Here is a 22,320-nt window from a genome sequence, read left to right as displayed (position 1 = left end):
CAATAACTTCTATTTTGGAAACAGAGATGACTGCGTTAACATCTAAACAGCTATAGGTGTTTTCAATAGACTTCTATTTTGGAAACAGAGATGACTGCGTTAACATCTAAACAGTAGCCTATAGGTGTTTTCAATAGACTTCTATTTTGGAAACAGAGATGACTGCATTAACATCTAAACAGTAGCCTATAGGTGTTTTCAATAGACTTCTATTTTGGAAACAGAGATGACTGCATTAACATCTAAACAGCTATAGGTGTTTTCAATAGACTTCTATTTTGGAAACAGAGATGACTGCATTAACATCTAAACAGTAGCCTATAGGTGTTTTCAATAGACTTCTATTTTGGAAACAGAGATGACTGCATTAACATCTAAACAGTAGCCTATAGGTGTTTTCAATAGACTTCTATTTTGGAAACAGAGATGACTGCATTAACATCTAAACAGCTATAGGTGTTTTCAATAGACTTCTATTTTGGAAACAGAGATGACTGCATTAACATCTAAACAGTAGCCTATAGGTGTTTTCAATAGACTTCTATTTTGGAAACAGAGATGACTGCATTAACATCTAAACAGTAGGTTATAGGTGTTTTCAATAGACTTCTATTTTGGAAACAGAGATGACTGCATTAACATCTAAACAGTAGCCTATAGGTGTTTTCAATAGACTTCTATTTTGCGCAAAGATGTGCCAAATCTTTTTATTGGGTAAGCATTAGAATATGCCACCCCTCAATATTTGCAGCCGTAGTTGGTGATATCTCTGGGGCTGATCTGTCGTCAGTATTGTGAATTAATGATATTTTTAAGGAACTATTTGAATGGAGAACGCTGACCCCGTCTCGACAAACGACTCCCTTAGCGACCGCTCTCTCTCTCTCTGTGTGTGACGTTTTTGGGAAACGCATGGTTCATCAGTAAAAATGCATCGTTAAACACTCCTAAGTTCCATCGCTATTGGGAAACCGGGTCAAAGCCAGCCTTACTATGTGCTGTATTGATTTCATCTGTCAGGTCAATCAGTGCTGTTGGAAGGGGGGACGAGCAGAGGATTGATTTCAAAACCATATCGACAGAGCCTGTATCTCCTCTTACAGAAAGTGTAGTCAACTCACACTGTCTAGCCAGAAAGTAATAAAAACATGGGATCCACTTGCTAATCTAGTGGGAGTCTCTGGTAGGTGCTTTGGAATATATAATATGATACCTGTTCTCGCATAATGCAATAATTGTTTGAAGTGCCAATGTTAGAGTCAGCCAATCTTTGTCAGAACAAAAGGGTAACTGTGAGCGAGCAGTGTGCAGGAATCTCTTCTTTTTTTTACTCTCCTCGGTTTATTCAGCTTGCAGACAACAATGAAATGTAATGTAATGTAATTATAGCTGCTTTGATTGAATTTCATGGCAAGTCAGTTGGACACTCAAGTGGCTGAGGTCTCTTGATTTTGACCTTGAGTTTCACATGTGTTTTGGTACATTTAGAGAAATATTAACTGCAAGATTGATAATAGTGCATACTGTAATCTGCACATGTTCCATTTTTCTGGTCTGAAGAGTACGGTTCCTCTTTTGGCTTGCCTAAAAGGCACAATCTGTTACTTTTATATCCAGCCAAAGTGCTTCTTCTGAACTGGTTAATGAAGTCAGATTGTGCCTGGACAATAATGACATTTTGAAGAGTATGTCACTTACTACAGCATAATGTAAAGAAAATTAGTAAAACTATTAAGCATATTCGTTTTTAGCAATTCCTTATATGCATTAATCACATGTTTTTTTTTCTTCTGCCTTCCAGTTCACAAGAATAATAATCCTCATCACCATGGTGATCACAACCATGATCACAACCATGATCACAACCATGATCACAACCATGATCACAACCATGATCACACTCACGAGGACCATCAAGTGAATGAAAACAACAACAACAACAAATTAGGCTCAATTCAAGCAGGTAAGAACCGCTGTATTTTGCGACCGGGTTAATTTTCAGTATGGCGTCCTCCTTCGTATTCTGCCTCTCCAATTCTGTGGTAGATGAAGATGAATCTATTAGTTGTCATTAAATGTCTTTCACTGTGCTAATTTCATTCCATTACACCAGTTGGTCTATTTATACTTTTGGGGGACATTTTGCTTGAGCAATTAGCAGTGTGCTAAAATGTCACCGTTTCACTTGCACCAATGAAACTTTTAATCAAAAACTGGATCTGTGCGTGTATTTGAACGTGTGTATGTGTGTTCTAGCGTGGGCCGGCGGCTTTGTCTCCATCACCATCATCAGCCTGCTGTCCTTGGCTGGCGTGGTGCTCATCCCGTTGATGAACCGGGTTTTCTTCAAGTTCCTGCTCAGCTTCCTGGTGGCGCTGGCTGTGGGCACGCTGAGCGGAGACGCCTTCCTACACCTCATACCCCACGTGAGTCACACTAGATGACTGCTTTGGAGCACTACATATTGGGGCAGAACATGGGGGTTGTTTCTAAAAGCTAAACATGACGCTTGGTCAATGTGACTGGCCAGTTAATCATTCTGAGCTGCACTTAAGTCAAGATTGCCATGAATCAGAAAAAAGTCACAATGATTGGTTACATTAGTTAGGACCAATTTGAATGGTCTGTACAAAAACTGCCCCCCTGGTGCTCTGGTGAGCTAAAACAAATGCACCTATTGCTTCCTATACTTCAGTCACACTCCCTCATAAATTCCCATATCCTCCTCTACCCCACCAGTCTCAGGGGGGCCACCACCATCAGCACTCTGTGAACAAGACATCAGGGCACGGTCTCCACGGGGAGGAGGAAGAGGACCATGACCTGGACGGGGTGTGGAAGGGGTTGACGGCCCTGGGCGGAGTCTACTTCATGTTCCTCATCGAGCACTTCCTCACACTGGGCAAAATGTACAAGGACAAACAGAAGGTCGGGGGTTTCTTCAAGGATTGGCTTCTATTGTGTCGTATGTAGTTTTAGTCTTCATGTTATATATTTGCTGAAATGTTTATTCATTTTTGATCATTCAGTTTGGAAACATAGGTGTGAATTTCAACTCACTGACTGACTGACTGAGGGAGACACTGACTGACTGACTGACTGACTGAGGGAGACACTGACTGACTGACTGACTGACTGACTGAGGGAGACACTGACTGACTGACTGACTGACTGACTGACTGACTGAGGGAGACACTGACTGACTGACTGAGGGAGACACTGACTGACTGACTGAGGGAGACACTGACTGACTGACTGAGGGAGACACTGACTGACTGACTGAGGGAGACACTGACTGACGGGGACACTGACTGACGGACACTGACTGACGGAGACACTGACTGACGGAGACAGACACTGACTGACTGACTGACTGACTGAGGGAGACACTGACTGACTGACTGAGGGAGACACTGGCTGGCTGACTGACTGAGGGAGACACTGGCTGGCTGACTGACTGAGGGAGACACTGACTGGCTGACTGACTGAGGGAGACACTGACTGGCTGACTGACTGAGGGAGACACTGACTGGCTGACTGACTGAGGGAGACACTGACTGGCTGACTGACTGAGGGAGACACTGACTGGCTGACTGACTGAGGGAGACACTGACTGGCTGACTGACTGAGGGAGACACTGACTGGCTGACTGACTGAGGGAGACACTGACTGGCTGACTGACTGACTGAGGGAGACACTGACTGGCTGACTGACTGAGGGAGACACTGACTGGCTGACTGACTGAGGGAGACACTGACTGGCTGACTGACTGAGGGAGACACTGACTGGCTGACTGACTGAGAGAGAGACACTGACTGGCTGACTGACTGAGGGAGACACTGACTGGCTGACTGACTGAGGGAGACACTGACTGGCTGACTGACTGACTGAGGGAGACACTGACTGGCTGACTGACTGACTGAGGGAGACACTGACTGGCTGACTGACTGACTGAGGGAGACACTGACTGGCTGACTGACTGACTGAGGGAGACACTGACTGGCTGACTGACTGACTGAGGGAGACACTGACTGGCTGACTGACTGACTGAGGGAGACACTGACTGGCTGACTGAGGGAGACACTGACTGACTGAGGAGACACTGACTGGCTGACTGACTGACTGAGGGAGACACTGACTGGCTGACTGACTGACTGAGGGAGACACTGACTGGCTGACTGACTGACTGAGGGAGACACTGACTGGCTGACTGACTGACTGAGGGAGACACTGACTGGCTGACTGACTGACTGAGGGAGACACTGACTGGCTGACTGACTGACTGAGGGAGACACTGACTGGCTGACTGACTGACTGAGGGAGACACTGACTGGCTGACTGACTGACTGAGGGAGACACTGACTGGCTGACTGACTGACTGAGGGAGACACTGACTGACTGACTGAGGGAGACACTGACTGACTGACTGAGGGAGACACTGACTGACTGACTGAGGGAGACACTGACTGACTGACTGAGGGAGACACTGACTGACTGACTGAGGGAGACACTGACTGACTGAGGGAGACACTGACTGACTGAGAGAGACACTGACTGACTGACTGACTGACTGACTGACTGACTGACTGACTGAGACACTGACTGACTGACTGACTGAGTGAGACACTGACTGACTGACTGACTGAGGGAGACACTGACTGACTGACTGACTGACTGACTGACTGACTGACTGAGGGAGACACTGACTGACTGAGGGAGACACTGACTGACTGAGGGAGACACTGACTGACTGAGGGGACACTGACTGACTGACTGACTGACTGACTGACTGACTGACTGACTGAGGGAGACACTGACTGACTGAGGGAGACACTGACTGACTGAGGAGACACTGACTGACTGAGGGAGACACTGACTGACTGACTGAGGGAGACACTGACTGACTGACTGAGGAGACACTGACTGACTGACTGAGGGAGACACTGACTGACTGACTGAGGGAGACACTGACTGACTGACTGAGGAGACACTGACTGACTGACTGACTGACTGAGACACTGACTGACTGACTGACTGAGGGAGACACTGACTGACTGACTGACTGAGGGAGACACTGACTGACTGAGGGAGACACTGACTGACTGACTGACTGAGGGAGACACTGACTGACTGACTGACTGACTGACTGACTGACTGACTGAGGGAGACACTGACTGACTGAGGGAGACACTGACTGACTGAGGGAGACACTGACTGACTGAGGGAGACACTGACTGACTGAGGGAGACACTGACTGACTGAGAGAGACACTGACTGACTGAGGGAGACACTGACTGACTGAGGGAGACACTGACTGACTGACTGAGGGAGACACTGACTGACTGACTGAGGGAGACACTGACTGAGGGAGACACTGACTGACTGACTGAGACATACTTGATGAGACTTTGACCTGTAATGATCCTTCTAATTAATCACATCTATGATTAATCAATTAGGTGGATGGATTATACTGACAAAGGATAAAATGCTCACGAAGTGAGCATCATTACACAGGTGCACCTTGTGCTGTGGACAATAAAAGTCCACTAAAATGTACAGTAAAACACAATGGATATTTGGAAAGTATTCAGACCCCTCGACTTTTTCCAAAATCTTGTTACGTTACAGCCTTATTCAATAATGGAATATATATATTTTTTCCCTCAATCTCACAATACCCCATAATTAAAAAGCAAAAACAGTTTTTAAAAATAAAATAAAAAATTAATTGTTGCAAATGTATAAATAAAACAACTCACATTTACATAAATATTCAGACCCCTTTACTCTGTACTTTGTTGAAGCACCTTTGGCAGCGATTACAGCCTAGAGTCTTCTTGGGTATGACACTACAAGCTTGGCACACATTTTATTTGGGGATTTTCTTCTATGCAGATTCTCTCAAGCTCTGTCAGGTTGAATGGGGTGAGTCACTGCACATCTATTTTCAGGTCTCTCCAGAGATGTTAGATCAGGTTCAAGTCCGGGCTCTGGCTTGGCCACTCAAGGACATTCAGAGACTTGTCCCGAAGCCACTCTTGCGTTGTATTGGTGGTGTGCTTAGGGTCGTTGTTCTGTTGAAGGGGAACCTTCACCCCAGTCTGAGGTCCTGAGTGCTCTGGAGGAAGTTTTCATCAAGGATCACTCTGTACTTCTGCTCTGTTCATCTTTCCCTCGATCCTGACTAGTCTCCCAGTCCCTGCCGCTGAAAATCATCCCCACAGCATGACCACCATGCTTCATTGTAGGGATGGTGCCAGGTTTCCTTTAGAAGTGTTGCTTTGCATTCAGGCCAAAGAGTTCAATCTTATTTTTTTTTCCCAGACCAGAGTCTTGTTTCTCATGGTCTGAGAGTCCTTTAGGTGCCTTTTGCCAAACTCCAAGCAGGCTGTCATGCGCCTTTTTACTGAGGTGTGGCTTCAGTCTGGCCACTCTACCATAACGGCCTGATTGGTGGAGTGCTGCAGAGATGGTTGTCCATCTGGAAGGTTCCCCCATCTCCAAAGAAGAAACTCTGGAGCTCTGTCAGTGACCATTGGATTTTTGGTCACTGACCAAGGCCCTTCTCCCCCCGATTGCTCAGTTTGCGTGTGCGGTCAGCTTCAGGAAGAGTCATGGTGGTTCCAAACTTCTTCCATTTTAAGAATGATGGAGGCTGTGTTCTTGGGGACCTTCAATGCTGCAGAAATCTTTTGGTACACATCCCCAGATCTGTGCTTCGACACAATCCTATCACAGAGATCTATGGGCATTTCCTTTGACCTCATGGCTTGGTTTTTGCTTTTTATTTAATCCATTGTAACGTAAAAAAATAATGTGAAAAAAGTCTAGGTGTCTGAATACTTTTTGAATGTGTGTGTGTGTGTACAAAGCATTAGGAACACCTTCCTAATATTGAGTTGCACCCCCGCTTTAGCACTCAGGACAACTTCAATTCATCCGGCAATGGACTCTACAAGGTGTCTGAAGTGTTCCACAGGGATTCTGGCCCATGTTGACTCTACAAGGTGTTGGAAGTGTTCCACAGGGATTCTGGTCCATGTTGACTCTACAAGGTGTCGGAAGTGTTCCACAGGGATTCTGGTCCATGTTGACTCTACAAGGTGTTGAAAGTGTTCCACAGGGATTCTGGCCCATGTTGACTCTACAAGGTGTCGGAAGCGTTCCACAGGGATGCTGGTCCATGTCGACTCCAATGCTTCCCACAGTTGTGTGAAGTTGGCTGGATGTCCTTTTGGTTGGTGGACCTTTCTTGATACACACTGGAAACTGTTGTGTGACAAACCCAGCACCTTTGTCGTTCTTGACACAAACCGGTGCGCCTGGCACATACTATCATACCCCGCTCAAGGGCACTTAAATCTTTTGTCTTGCCCATTCACCCTCTGAATGGCACATACACTGTCTCAATTGTCTCGAGGCTTAAATGATTCTTTAACATTCTTTTAGCCTGTCTCCTCCCCTTCATTTGAAATGGATTTAACAAGTGACATCAATAAGGGATCATAGCTTTCACCTGGTCAGTGTCATGGAACGAGCAGGTGTTCTTAATATTTAGTGTGTGTGTGTGTGTGTGTGTATACAGTTGACGTTTACATACATACACTCAGTTTTACACAATTCCTGACATTTAATCCTAGTAAAAATTCCCTGTCTAGGTCAGTTAGGTTGACCACTTTATTTAAGAATGTGAAATGTCAGAATAATAGTAGAGAATGATTTATTTCAGCTTTTATTTATTTTTGTCACATTCCCAATGGGTCATAAGTGTACATACTCAATTAGTATTTGGTTGCATTGCCATTAAATGGTTAAATTTGGGTCAAACATTTCGGGTAGCCTTCCACAATAGGTTGGGTGAATTTTGGCCCATTCCCCTTGACAGAGCTGGTGTAACTGAGTCAGGTTTGTTGGCCTCCTTGCTCGCCCACACTTTTTCAGTTCTGCCCACAAATGTTCTATAGGATTGAGGTCAGGTCTTTGTGATGGCCACTAATACCTTGACTTTGTTGTCCTTAAGCCATTTTGCCACAACTTTGGATGTATTTTCCTACCTCATGATGCCACCTATTTTGTGAAGTGCACCAGTCCCTCCTGCAGCAAAGCACCTCCACAACATGATGCTGCCACCCCTGTGCTTCACGGTCGGGATGGGTGTTCTTCGGCTTGCAAACGTGCCCCTTTTTCCTCCAAACATAACGATGGTAATTATGGCCAAACAGTTCTATTTTTGTTTCATCAGACCAGAGGACATTTCTCCAAAAAGTACAATCTTTGTCCCCATGTGCAGTTGAAAACCGTAGTCTGGCTTTTTTTATGGCGGTTTTGGAGCAGTGGCTTCTTTCTTGCAGAGTGGCCTTTCAGATTATGTGGATATAGATACTTTTGTGCCTGTTTCCTCCAGCATCTTCACAAGGTCCTTTGCTGCTTGTTCTGGGATTGATTTGCACTTTTTCACACATTACACACCAAAGTACGTTCATCTCTAGGAGACAGAACGCGTCTCCTTCCTGAGCGGTATGATGGCTGCGTGGTCCCAAGGTGTTTATACTTGCGTACTATTGTTTGTACAGATGAATGTGGTACCTTCAGGCGTTTGGAAATTGCACCCAAGGATGAACCAGACTTGTGGAGGTCTACACTTGTTTTTCTGAGGTCTTGGCTGATTTCTTTTGATTTTCCCATGATGTCAAGCAAAGAGGCACTGAGTTTGAAGGTAGGCCTTGTAAATACATCCACAGGAACACCTCCAATTGACTCAAATGATGTCAATTAGCCTATCAGAAGCTTCTATAGCCATGACATAATTTTCCAAGCTCTTTAAAGGCACAGTCAACTAGGTGAAGCTATGATCGATTACTGATATGTCTTTATTAAATGCACTTGAATCAGTGTCTATCAGATATTTCCAAACTGGGATACGCGATGCTGCCGTTGGGAGTACCCCAAATAAAAATGTGATTCTCGCCAATTCCACAAATGGTCCATATTTAGCCAAATATAGCTGCTGCTGCTCATGTTGCTGTATGGATCTGTAATGATACATACAGTATCGGGTACACTGCAGTATCCACCGAGAGGCTCTTGCTGCCAGGGGAATGCCTCACAGCTTGAAAGACGTTTTGGACATTTGGACACAGTGGAAAAATGGTTCACTTTAATAAAGCAAGGCCCCTGAACTGTATTTTCTGCTCTTTGCAATGATATGGGCAGTGACCATGTAATGCTTTTACAACATACAGAAGTGCACTGGTCATCAAGGGGCAAGGTATTGACACGTTTTCTGGAATTGAGAGACTAGCTTAAAGTTTTCTTTACTGACTGTAATTTTCACTTGTCTGACCGCTTGCATGATGACGAGTTTCTCACATGACTGGCCTATCTGGGTGATGTTTTCTCTCGCCTGAATGAGCTGAATCTAGGATTACAGGGACTCTGTGCGGGACAAAATTGAGGCTGATTTAAGAAGTTGGAGCTCTTCTCTGTCTGCATTAACAAGGACAACACACAGGTCTTTCCAGCATTGTATGATACTTTTGTGTGCAAATGAACTCAAGCTTACGGACAATGTTAAATGTGATATATAGCGACGCACCTGAGTGAGTTGGGTGCGCAATTACGCAGGTACTTTCCCAAAATAGATGACACAAACAACTGGATTCGTTATCCCTTTCATGCCCTGGCCGCAAGTCCACTTACCGATATCTGAACAAGAGAGCCTCATCGAAATTGCAACAAGCGGTTCTGTGAAAATGAAGCCACTGCCAGATTTCTGGATTGGGCTGCGCTCGGAGTATCCTGCCTTGGTAAATCGCGCTGTTAAGACACTGGTGCACTTTGCAACCACGTACCTATGTAAGAGTGGATTCTCGGCCCTCACTTGCATGAACTAATTACAGGCACAGACTGTGTGGAAAATGATTTAAGACAGACTCTCAAACTCTATAAAAAGTTTGGGAGCCACTGGTCTAGATGAGGTGGAGGAGACAGGTTAACAAAGGATTGTTAGGCCTTTAGACAATTGAGACATGGCTTGTCTATGTGTGCCATTCAGAGGGTAAAAGGACAAAAGATTGAAGAGCCCTATAACGGGCTATTATAAATCAAATCAAATTTGTCACATACACATGGTTAGCAGATGTTAATGCGAGTTTAGCGAAATGCTTGTGCTTTTAGTTCCGACAATGCAGTAATAAGCAATGAGTAATCTAGCTAACAATTCCAAAACTACCACCTTATACACACACAAAATGTAAAGGGATAAAGAATATGTACATAAAGATATATGAATGAGTGATGGTACAGAGCGGCATAGGCAAGATGCAGTAGATGGTATCGAGTCCAGTATATACATATGAGATGAGTATGTAAACAAAGTGGCATAGTTTAAAGTGGCTAGTGATATATTTTACATCAATTCCCATTATTAAAGTGGCTGGAGTTGAGTCATTGTGTTGGCAGCAGTGGCTGTTTAACAGTCTGATGGCCTTGAGATAGAAGCTGTTTTTCAGTCTCTCGGTCCCAGCTTTGATGCACCTGTACTGACCTCGCCTTCTGGATGATAGCGGGGTGAACAGGCAGTGGCTCGGGTGGTTGTTGTCCTTGATGATCTTTATGGCCTTCCTGTAACATCGGGTGGTGTACGTGTCCTGGAGGGCAGGTAGTTTGCCCCCGGTGATGCGTTGTGCAGACCTCACTACCCTCTGGAGAGCCTTACGGTTGTGGGCGGAGCAGTTGCTGTACCAGGCGGTGATACAGCCCGCCAGGATGCTCTCGATTGTGCATCTGTAGAAGTTTGAGTGCTTTTGGTGACAAGCCGAATTTCTTTAGCCTCCTGAGGTTGAAGAGGCGCTGCTGCGCCTTCTTCACGATGCTGTCTGTGTGGGTGGACCAACTCAGTTTGTCTGTGATGTGTATGCCGAGGAACTTAACTTACTACCCTCTCCACTACTGTTCCATCGATGTGGATAGGGGGGTGTTCCCTCTGCTGTTTCTTGAAGTCCACAATCCTCTCCTTAGTTTTGTTGACATTGAGTGTGAGGTTATTTTCCTGACACCACACTCCGAAGGCCCTCACCTCCTCCCTGTAGGCCGTCTTGTCGTTGTTAGTAATCAAGCCTACCACTGTGTCGTCCGCAAACTGATGATTGAGTTGGAGGCGTGCGTGGCCACGCAGTCGTGGGTGAACAGGGAGTACAGGAGAGGGCTCAGAACGCACCCTTGTGGGGCCCCAGTGTTGATGATCAGCGGGGTGGAGATGTTGTTACCTATCCTCACTACCTGGGGGCGGCCCGTCAGGAAGTCCAGTACCCAGTTGCACAGGGTGGGGTCGAGACCCAGGGTCTCGAGCTTGATGACGAGCTTGGAGGGCACTATTGTGTTAAATGCCTAGCTGTAGTCGATGAACAGCATTCTCACATAGGTATTCCTCTTGTCCAGATGGGTTAGGGCAGTGTGGTTGAGATTGCATTGTCTGTGGACCTATTTGGGCGGTAAGCAAATTGGAGTGGGTCTAGGGTGTCAGGTAGGGTGGAGGTGATATGGTCCTTGACTAGTCTTTCAAAGCACTTCATGATGACGGAAGTGAGTGCTACGGGGCGGTAGAGGCTGTTCCAAAGGCGCAACTCCATATTAGGAAGGTGTTCTTAATGTTTGTGTGTGTGTTTAACTATACTTGTGGTACTATACTTGTTTTACAAACTGGGGAACTTTTGTTAGTCTCCACACCATGAAATGCTATTTCTAGGGGGTTTAGGGTTGGGGTTAGGTAAAATAGGATTTTGAATGGGACTGAATTGTGTGTCCCCACAAGGTTAGTTATACAAGGTGTGTGTGTGTACAGTATTTCTGCCGAGACTACATTTTAAATGGATAGTCGATTCAATGAATGGGAGCAGCTAGCTTCTCATTGCTCTTATGCTAGTAGCAATGCCACCTCACCCTTTTCACCACTGCTGAAAACAATCCTAGGGGAAATACCGTTGCAACCACATGGTTCCATCATTCAGCATCTTGTATTTGTATTATTTTAGTTTCATGTATGTTGTGATCTGCAGTTACAAAAATGTGATGATTATCTTTGTTCTTACCACTATTAATCTCATATTAACCAAACAGGTGAAGAAATATGACCAGAATGATGACAAGGTGGATCCTGAGAAACTACCGGGCCTGGAGGAGAATGACCTAAAGCCAATTGAAGGTCAATCTGAAAGAGATCGTCGAGGGTTGTGGAGACATTTAACAATGTGACATTCACTCTGTCTCAGTGTGTTAAAACACAGATGCAGAGACAAAGTTTGACTTCCTAGTTTTATAATCCTAACATTTTATTGACAATGCATGCAAACCAACTTTTACTTACTTTATTTTTATGACGTCTATTTGACAGGGATAATGCACATTGATCAGCATTTATGTAATGCATGTGCCAGATTTGTCTCAAAGGCTAATTTCACCAGTAAGACATTGTCCTTGTCCAGACAAAGGATTAACATTGAAACGACCATGTGTTGTGGGTTAGCAATTACTTTCGGAGCACATTGTTGCTAGTGTTTGTGAGTTCGAATCCGATGCAATTTCTAACACACACTGTCCGCCTAACTTTGTTTCTCTCACTGTCTCTTTCTAATAAACATGAAAAATACAGAAATTAGTAAGAATTCCCACTCTTTAAAAAAAAACACAAAACAAAACAATTAACCCTGCCTTCTGTCGTGTCCATTTCCCCCAAAGATGTGAATACTAACGGAGGTGGCAACTTCGGCGACCACCACAGCGACGGGCTCCACCGGGTCAGCGAGGAGGAGGAGGTAATGCTGGCGCCCGCCACCTCACCCGAGGGCTACGCCTCCATGTCGGGCTCGGCTGCTGCCACCTACACAGCAGGGGACTGTGAGAACAAGTGCCACTCCCACTTCCACGACACGGTGGGCGAGGCAGACAACCTGCACCACCACCACCACGAATACCATCACATCCTGCACCACCACCACTCTCAGAACCACCATCCACACAGCCACTCGCATTCGTACTCGGAACAGCACTTCCAGCAGGCGGGTGTGGCCACGTTGGCCTGGATGGTCATCATGGGCGACGGGCTGCACAACTTCAGTGACGGCCTGGCCATCGGTGGGTTCACGTTTTAACTTGGCCTCAATACAAGGGGAAAGCGTCAGGTTGATAATGCTGTTTTATAATAATAAATAATAATAATATATGCCATTTAGCAGACGCTTTTATGGTTTTGTTTTTTCTTTTCAGCTATTTGAGGATGACCTAAATAAATTGACGAGGAGAGAAATGAGTTTGCGCTATTACAGAATCGATCGGATGTATTTATATAGCCCTTCTTGCATCAGCTGATATCTCAAAGTGCTGTACAGAAACTTTATTTCTTAACGTTTTTGTAAAGGGAAAGGGGATACCTAGTCGGTTGCACAACTGAATGCATGCAACATGTCTTCCACATTTAACCCAATCTGTGTCAGAGAGGTGCCTTAATCAACGTCCACATCATCGGAGTCCGGAGAGCAGTTGTTGTTTTTGGGTTAACGGTTATTTCATGTTTTCTTAATGACTTATGACAGGGGCGGCATTCACAGAAGGGCTGTCCAGTGGCCTCAGTACGTCGGTAGCCGTGTTCTGCCATGAACTGCCTCACGAGCTGGGTAAGACGAAACAGCCAATACTTACAGCTGTCATTTTAACTTGATGTTGAATGAACACCCCCTCTCTCTTTTTTTTTTTTAACAGTAGCTGTCAAAACTGCTTTCAAAGGTGTGGTTTTCCCCAATTGCATCAAAATGTTGTGCAATGACTGGGCTTTTGCATGTTTCTCTCCCATGTGGCACTTGCAATTTGAAAGCACTTCGAGGAATGTTTTGTCCTCTCATAGAACGCACAACGACAAGCTGACCAATAGACAAGTTTGCTACTATGGGATTGTCTTCATAAATGTGGACAGCTTTAGCATCTTGAAAGTGCGCTTATTCAGAAATATTTTTCCATCTTCCATATTTTTTGGGGGTTTGGCAACAATTTAACATTGGTGCAGTGCCGCTGCTAAAGGAATCTAGAAAATAACACTAGTGCTCATTGAATTGTTGCATCTTTTTCTCCGGTCCGTGTGTCCTAAAGCCTTGCATCCTTCCTCCCCCTTAGGTGACTTCGCTGTGCTGTTGAAGGCTGGCATGACAGTGCGACAGGCCATTCTCTACAACATGCTGTCTGCCATGATGGCGTACCTGGGCATGATCACGGGCATCCTCATTGGGCACTACGCTGACAACATCTGCATGTGGATCTTCGCCCTCACCGCCGGGCTCTTCATGTATGTTGCCCTGGTGGACATGGTAAGTCCCATGATTTGAACATTATTAACATGCATGTCTGTGTACTTGCAGGTTCTTGAAAGGACAGTTTATAGCATTATTGGCCATACTTTTTAGGTGTTTTGCACAGGCCATACGTCATAATCAGTAGGGGTGTAATGGTACATATTCGTACCGAACTGTTCATATAGGGACCTCCTGTACATTAAATTATTTTTAATAAAAACTTTAGGTCAATTAGGCTATGCCTACGCTGCGTTGTGTGCCTCTTGAGTAAATCGGAGCTGAAAAAACAAACATTTCTGGCTATTCCGCTAAAACAACTAGAGCCTATGCTCACGTAATGAAAATTTGGATCTTAATTGCTGCGTTTCAAACTTTATTTTTTTTGTGTGGCGCAGCCGGGAACTAGTTACAGTGGTGGAAAAAGTACTTAACTGTCATACTTGAGTAAAAGAACTTAACTGTCATACTTGAGTAAAAGAACTTAACTGTCATACTTGAGTAAAAGAACTTAACTGTCATACTTGAGTAAAAGAACTTAACTGTCATACTTGAGTAAAAGAACTTAACTGTCATACTTGAGTAAAAGAACTTAACTGTCATACTTGAGTAAAAGAACTTAACTGTCATACTTGAGTAAAAGAACTTAACTGTCATACTTGAGTAAAAGAACTTAACTGTCATACTTGAGTAAAAGAACTTAACTGTAAAAGAACTTAACTGTCATACTTGAGTAAAAGAACTTAACTGTCATACTTGAGTAAAAGAACTTAACTGTCATACTTGAGTAAAATAACTTAACTGTCATACTTGAGTAAAATAACTTAACTGTCATACTTGAGTAAAAGAACTTAACTGTCATACTTGAGTAAAAGAACTTAACTGTCATACTTGAGTAAAAGTAAATATACATTTTTAATAGAAAATGACTCAAGTGAAAGTCACCCAGTGAAATACTACTTGATTAAAAGAATTTGGTTTTAAATATAAAATAAGAACTATAGAATAACTGTAAAAAAATATATATTCTTAATTATCAAGATAAAAAGTAAGAATCATTTCAAATTCCTTAAATTACGCAGACTAGATGGCATTATTGTCTGTTTTTTTTTTTTATTTACGGATAGCCTGGGGTACACTCAGACAAACTAAGCATTTGTGTTTGAGTCTGCCAGATCAGAGGCAGTAGGTATGACCAGGGTAAGTGATAAGTGTTAATTGGACCATTTTCTGTCCTTGCTAAGCATTAAAAATGTAACGAGTACTTTTGGGTGTCAGAAAATGTTTGGAGTAAAAAGTACTTTCTCTAGGACTGTAGGGAAGTAAAAGCAAAAGTTGACAAATATAAATGATAAACTACAGATATATTGGGGCAGCAGGGAGCCTAAGAGCATTGGGCCAGTAACCGAAAGGTTGCTGGATCGAATCCCTGAGCTGACAAGGTAAAAAATGTGTCGTTCTGCCCCTGAACAAGGCAGATAATGATGGCCTACCGGGGAACAGTGGGTTGTAAAATAAGAATTTGTTCTTAACTGACTTGCCTAGTTAAATAAATTTATAAAAAGTTGTACTTTTAAAGTATTTTTACTTAAGCACTTTACACCACTGACTAGTTATGTACGATGGTGAATGGTGGGGTTGATAAACCTGGAGGATTCTCCATCCTCGTTATGTCCAATTTGGGAACATTTTGGCTTCCCAGTAGATTACAATGGTGATGATGGACAGAGAGTATGTTGCCAATGCTCAACGAGAATAGCCCATTCAGCAGCCAACACCTCATGTTTACACATTCCTACCACCGGAGAAAAACAGCATCACTTCGTCTCCCAAGACAGAAGCCACTCCTCAGTAAAAAGGCACATGACAGCTTGCTTGGGGTTTTACCAAAAGGCACCTAAAGACTTGCAGATGATGTGAAACTAGATTCTCTGGACTAACCAAGATTGAACTCGCCATGCATCTCGTCTGGAGGAAACCTGGCGCCATCCCTACGGTGAAGCACGGTGGTGGCAGCATCATGCTGTGGGGATGTTTTTCCGCGGCAGGGACTAGGAGTCAGTCAGGTTTCGAGGGAAAGATGAATGGCGCAAAGTACAGAGGGCTCCTCGATGAAAACCTGCTCCAGAAGACAGGACCTCAGACTGGGATAAAGGTTCACCTTCCAACAGGACAACAACCCTAAGCACACAGCCAAGACATTGCAGGAGTAGTCTCTGAATGTCCTTGAGTGGTCCAGCCAGAGCCTGGACTTGAACCCAATCTAGCATCTCTGGAGACTGAAAATAGCTGTGCAGTGACACTCCCCATCAAACCTGACAGAGCTTGAGAGGATCTGCAGAGAAGAATGGGAGAAACAGGTGTGCCAGCGTCAGAACCAAGAAGACTCTAGGCTGTAATCGCTGCTAAAGGTGCCTCAACAAAGTACTGAGTAAAGGGTCCGAAGACTTATGTCAATGATTTTTCAGTTTTTAGCAACAAAAAAATTGCAAACATTTCTAAGCCTGTTTTTGCTTTGTCATTATGGGGTATTTTGTGTAGATTGAGGGGAAAAGACAATTTACAACATTTTAGAATAAGGCTGTAACGTAACAAAATGTGGAAAAAGTCAAGGGGTCTGAATACTTTCCTAAGGCACTGTAACATCACATACCTGGAGTGGGAAATGAGAAGTACTGTGCTACACACACTTTATGAAAGTCACACAAGTGCGCATATTTTTCTGTTTGTAAGAAAACATTATAGCATAGGCCTATACAATGTCTAAGCCATGTTTACATATTAATTTCACAAGCATATTGCACTTTATTTTAGTGTTGTTGATGAGTCATCGTGTTTTTTTTAATGTAATGTAATGTATGGAATCAGGAATACCAACACTTTGCATTTTCTTACTGTACTAAATTTCAGTTTGTAACTGTTGACATTTCATTTTCCTGCTAAAAGGAATCCATGAACCCAAAACGGCAATACGTACCGAAACATGGGGTTGGTGAACTGTTACACCCCTAATTTTCAGGCCATGCAACTGTTTTTAGCAGTAGTCAGTTGTCCAACCACCAACAGAGCAACGTTGAGTTGTTTTTTTTAACCAACAGTCATTACCATCTGTTATGCTGGTTCAGCAGGACTTGTCAAAAAATACCCATCCCATCAAGGCAAACAGAATTGTACTGTTGCTTAGCTTTTTGCTTAGCCTTTTGCTTAGCTTGCTGATAAGTGGCCCTCTGAACCATATGGCCTCTTCACACACACACACACACACACACTCACTCACTCACTCACTCACTCACTCACTCACTCACTCACTCACTCACTCACTCACTCACTCACTCACTCACTCACTCACTCACTCACTCACTCACTCACTCTGTGAGAGAAGCAGGTTGTCACAGGCAGCTGTTGTACAGCCCAGCTAAGTCCCCTCAAGTCTGACCTCTTGTGGCCATGATGAATGCATGTGATGTCTTCCAAAGCTGCATAAGAGCAATTTCTCGACCAGGAATACATTTGAGGTGCGTCTGTGATTGGAGGTTTCTGTTACCACAAATTTACATTACAAGCGACTTAGTGGCATTTCAAAGTATAGTAAAAGTATGGATCTCTTGTGATGTCAATATAAATTCGATAAATCGTGCAGCCCTTTCCATCATGCATTTTAAAAGCAAAAGGGTTGGTGTAATTAAATATAATAATAATAATATATGCCATTTAGCAGACGCTTTTATCCAAAGCGACTTACAGTCATGTGTGCATACATTCTACGTATGGGTGGTCCCGGGAATCGAACCCACTACCCTGGCGTTACAAGCGCCATGCTCTACCAACTGAGCTACAGAAGGACCATTATTATTGGTCCACCATTTTGTTAAATCCTTTCAAGAAAGTGTAAAATTGCATATTTAGCGGAAGGGTGGAGAATGGGGATGCAGGCTTGGCCTGTTTACTTGATTCTATGCCTTGAATTAGAAGCTGCTTTCCCAGATAACTTCCATTCAGTACAAACCAGTGTTTGACATTTTACAGGTCCCGGAGATGCTCCACAACGATGCTGGGGATCACGGCTTCAGCCACTGCGGCTTCTTCCTGCTCCAGAACGCAGGCATCCTGTTGGGCTTCTGCATCATGCTGCTCATCGCAATCTTTGAACACAAAATCCAGCTGGAAATAGACATCTAAACTGATGGATCTCAAACCTGGTCTCCAAGGACCCCTGTGTTTGCAGGTTTGAATCCAAACCGAATTTGGTACTGGGAGAAGGAATAGATTAATCGAACATGGTTAGTTGATTAGAACAGAATGTAGCCTTAAGTTTGATTGTAAAAGCCCACATTCACAGGCATCCTTGGAAAACCAGCAGTGTTAAGAAACACTCCTCAAACTGACAGGACCAAGTGCCGTGTGTCTCACCTGCCGAGTGGCCACATCACGAGTCAGCCATTACTGTTTTTTTCCCGCTCATCTCCTCCAAGAATTGAAAAAGAAATGAATAGTGTGAACATTTCTTTTTGGTCAAGGTTCACCTGTTGCAAAATGTCAATTGGCATGTATTCTGTATGTGTTTTTTTATGTCTGTCAAACCTTTGTTGCATAGTTGTCTGTCTTCCCTCAGTGTGCTTCATGTTTTATTTCTGGTCAAGATTTACAGTAAAAAAAAAAAAAAATGGAGAACTGTGTTTTGTTGACGGGATGTTTGGAAAGGACAAGCTTTGTTTGTGGGCGTCAGAACAAGGGTCAATCCTTTAAATGTTGTTTATTTAAAATCCACTTAATCCCAACCTGTCCCACCTCCTTGGTAACAGTGCACCAAGTCTTTAAATGCCCGATCAAAATGAATCAAGCCAATTTAAGGGCAGTTAATCACTATGCCTCTGGAATTGTGTGCATGGTGCTATACTCGGTGGTGGGGGGGGGGAACTTAGATCAGTCTTTTAAGTCTGTTACATTGTCCACAGAGGAAACGTGGTTGTAAATGTGTTGGAAATTAGCCTTGATTTGCAGAGCTATTTCAGAGGTACAGTATCTCACAAGTAACACAGTGTTGAGCATTTTCTCCCATGAACGTAGTCTATTAGAGAAAAAAGGCTCCATCTCGATCCCGAAGTTTGTTCATTTAGCCAGTGTCAGTAGAGGATATCCAGTCATGGGACTAGATAGACAGCGATCGATCTGATAACATGAACATTCTCTCTTCACTAAGTGATTTATAGTGGTAACTTCTTTCAAAGGTCCTGTGATGAATGTGTGATCTGTGTCTGTTCAGAAATGAAGCCACTCCGTGGTATTATGTTTTTAAGTTATCGTGACAATATCTCATCGCGCTGTGTTTTGAGAAGATAACCAAAAGTTTGGTTAGGAAAAATGTAATGTTTTCATCTGTTTCACACACTGTTTAGGAAGAGGCATATCATGAAGAGATCCTGTCTGTGTGCCATTATTTTACTGTTGTGTACGTCAGGCAGCTTTGGATGTAATATGTGTTACTTTACATTCCAGAAGAAAAATAAAAGTTATTGCCTACTACCACCCTCTTTGGCCTCACTGGATAAGTAGAGTATGACTGCACCCACAAGAATGTAACTGTGAACATTGAAAATACTTTTGATCTGGAACTTGAAAGTAGTTATGCTGCTCGGGCAGGTCCTCTGACATTGAACTCAATTGACAGTGCCACTGAATAGGGTTGGGCAGTATTCAGATGTTCATACTGTCGGGACGACGACGACACAAAACAATTTGAATGTCTGCTGTAACCAAGAAGTTTGATCTTGACACTTTGCTTCCAAAAGAAATGTGTTACGAGTTTAGCTATCTTTTAAGTTAGCAAAACAAATGCATTAAGCTGGAGCCCTGAGCTGGATATAATTGATTTGACACATCTTAGATGTCTTGTACTTTTAATCACACCGTCGGTATTTGGAATATCCTGGTATACCGCCCAAGCCTACCAGAGAAAATATGAGTTTGCCATCCAGTGGTCAAATTAATATTCTAAATCCATTTTGCCGGTAGCAGGTGGTGTGTGTTGGTAATGTAAACACTTCCATGTTAAGTCCATTGTACCTTGTTGAAATACAACCATGAGCTACTTGAATTGTTGGTTGCTACTTCATACAACTGTGATAAGTTGAACAAGCATTTTAACATCCTCATAGGTAGGGTAACGTATTTGGTTTGTTACCCTTTTTCTTATTTATGGTTCAAGCCTTCAAGCAAAGGCTCTAGACGGGAAAAAAACAAACATTGGACCTCATTGACATAACTCTTTCTTCATCAACTGGGCTGACGAAGACTCGTGCATCCAAGCGGGATACTGTGTGTGGTGACCCAGAACAGTCAGGTGTTGACTTCATATTTTAGACACCCATGGAGTGCCTGTTTTGGTCGCTAGCTAACGTTACATTACCTTCACAACCAAGAAGACATGGAGAGTAAGAAACATGATTATATCATTTCTAGCATAGCCAACTAGCTAGCTAAGGTTACATTACCTTCACAACCAAGAAGAGGACATGGAGAAACCTTAATAATCATTATTATATAATTTATAGCATAGCCAACTAGCTAGCTAAGGTTTTACCTCCTGGGCCATATACAACGTTTCTCACTGAGTTCCCTGAATTCCTATCGGACCTTGTAGTCATAGCAGATAATATTCTAATCTTTGGTGACTTTAATATTCACGTGGAAAAGTCCACAGACCCACTCCAAAAGGCTTTCGGAGCCATCATTGAATCAGTGGGTTTTGTCCAACATGTCTCTGGACCTTCTCACTGCCACAGTCATACTCTGTTTTGTCTCATGGAATAAATGTTGTGGATCTTAATGTTTTTCCTTATAATCCTGGACTATCGGACCACCATTTTATTACGTTTGCAATTGCAACAAATAATCTGCTCAGACCCCAACCAAGGAGCATCAAAAGTTGTGCTATAAATTCACAGACAACACAAAGATTCCTTGATGTCCAGATTCCCTCTGTCTACCCAAGGACGCCAGAGGACAAATATCAGTTAACCACCTAACTGAGGAACTCAATTTAACCTTGCGCAATACCCTAGATGCAGTTGCACCCCTAAAAACTAAAAACATTTATCATGAGAAACTAGCTCCCTGGTACACAGAAAATACTCGAGCTCTGAAGCAAGCTTCCAGAAAATTGGAACGGAAATGGCGCCACACCAAACTGGAAGTCTTCCGACTAGCTTGGAAAGACAGTACCAGAAGAGCCCTTACTGCTGCTCGATCATCCTATTTTTCAAACTTAATTGAGGAAAATAAGAACAATCCAAAATTCCTTTTTGATACTGTCGCAAAGCTAACTAAAAAGCAGCATTCCCCAAGAGAGGATGACTCACTTTAGCAGTGATAAATTCATGAACTTCTTTGAGGAAAATATTATGATTATTAGAAAGCAAATTACGGACTCCTCTTTAAATCGGCGTATTCCTTCAAAGCTCAGTTGTCCTGAGTCTGCACAACTCTGCCAGAACCTAGGATCAAGAGAGACGCTCAAGTGTTTTAGTACTATATTTCTTGACACAATGATGAAAATAATCATGGCCTCTAAACCTTCAAGCTGCATACTGGACCCTATTCAAATTAAACTACTGAAAGAGCTGCTTCCTGTGCTTGGCCCTCCTATGTTGAACATAATAAACGCCTCTCTATCCACCGGATGTGTACCAAACTCACTAAAAGTGGCAGTAATAAAGCCTCTCTTGAAAAGGCCAAACCTTGACCCAGAAAATATAAAAACTATCGGCCTGTATTGAATCTTCCATTCCTCTCAAAAATTTTAGAGAAGGCTGTTGCGTAGCAACTCACTGCATTCCTGAAGACAAACAATGTATACAAAATGCTTCAGTCTGGTTTTAGACCCCATCATAGCACTGAGACTGCACTTGTGTAGGTGGTAAATTACATTTTAATGGCATCGGACCCGAGGCTCTGCATCTGTCCTCGTGCTCCTAGACCTTAG

General features: G+C 43.4%; 1 protein-coding gene across 5 annotated transcripts in view; it reads left to right on the top strand.

Annotated features, from left to right (window-relative positions):
* Positions 1-19,865, top strand: part of slc39a6 (solute carrier family 39 member 6) — a 40,902-nt gene extending 21,037 nt beyond the window's left edge. For all 5 annotated transcript variants that reach the window (XM_035800628.2, XM_035800630.2, XM_035800629.2 and 2 more), the window contains exons 5-12: positions 1,802-1,963; positions 2,257-2,426; positions 2,740-2,928; positions 12,121-12,205; positions 12,739-13,134; positions 13,593-13,673; positions 14,167-14,357; positions 18,366-19,865. In XM_035800628.2, the coding sequence (XP_035656521.1) occupies positions 1,802-1,963; positions 2,257-2,426; positions 2,740-2,928; positions 12,121-12,205; positions 12,739-13,134; positions 13,593-13,673; positions 14,167-14,357; positions 18,366-18,518 (1,427 nt within the window). In that variant the 3' untranslated portion in view covers positions 18,519-19,865. The remainder of the gene's footprint in view (positions 1-1,801; positions 1,964-2,256; positions 2,427-2,739; positions 2,929-12,120; positions 12,206-12,738; positions 13,135-13,592; positions 13,674-14,166; positions 14,358-18,365) is intronic.
* The last annotated feature ends 2,455 nt before the right edge of the window (positions 19,866-22,320 follow it).

The sequence above is a fragment of the Oncorhynchus keta genome, chromosome 23 (assembly GCF_023373465.1).
Source record: "Oncorhynchus keta strain PuntledgeMale-10-30-2019 chromosome 23, Oket_V2, whole genome shotgun sequence".
In the NCBI taxonomy this organism is placed as follows: Eukaryota; Metazoa; Chordata; class Actinopteri; order Salmoniformes; family Salmonidae; genus Oncorhynchus; species Oncorhynchus keta.
Note: the sequence above shows the minus strand (reverse complement) of the source record. Positions and strands in the feature narration are given on the sequence as shown.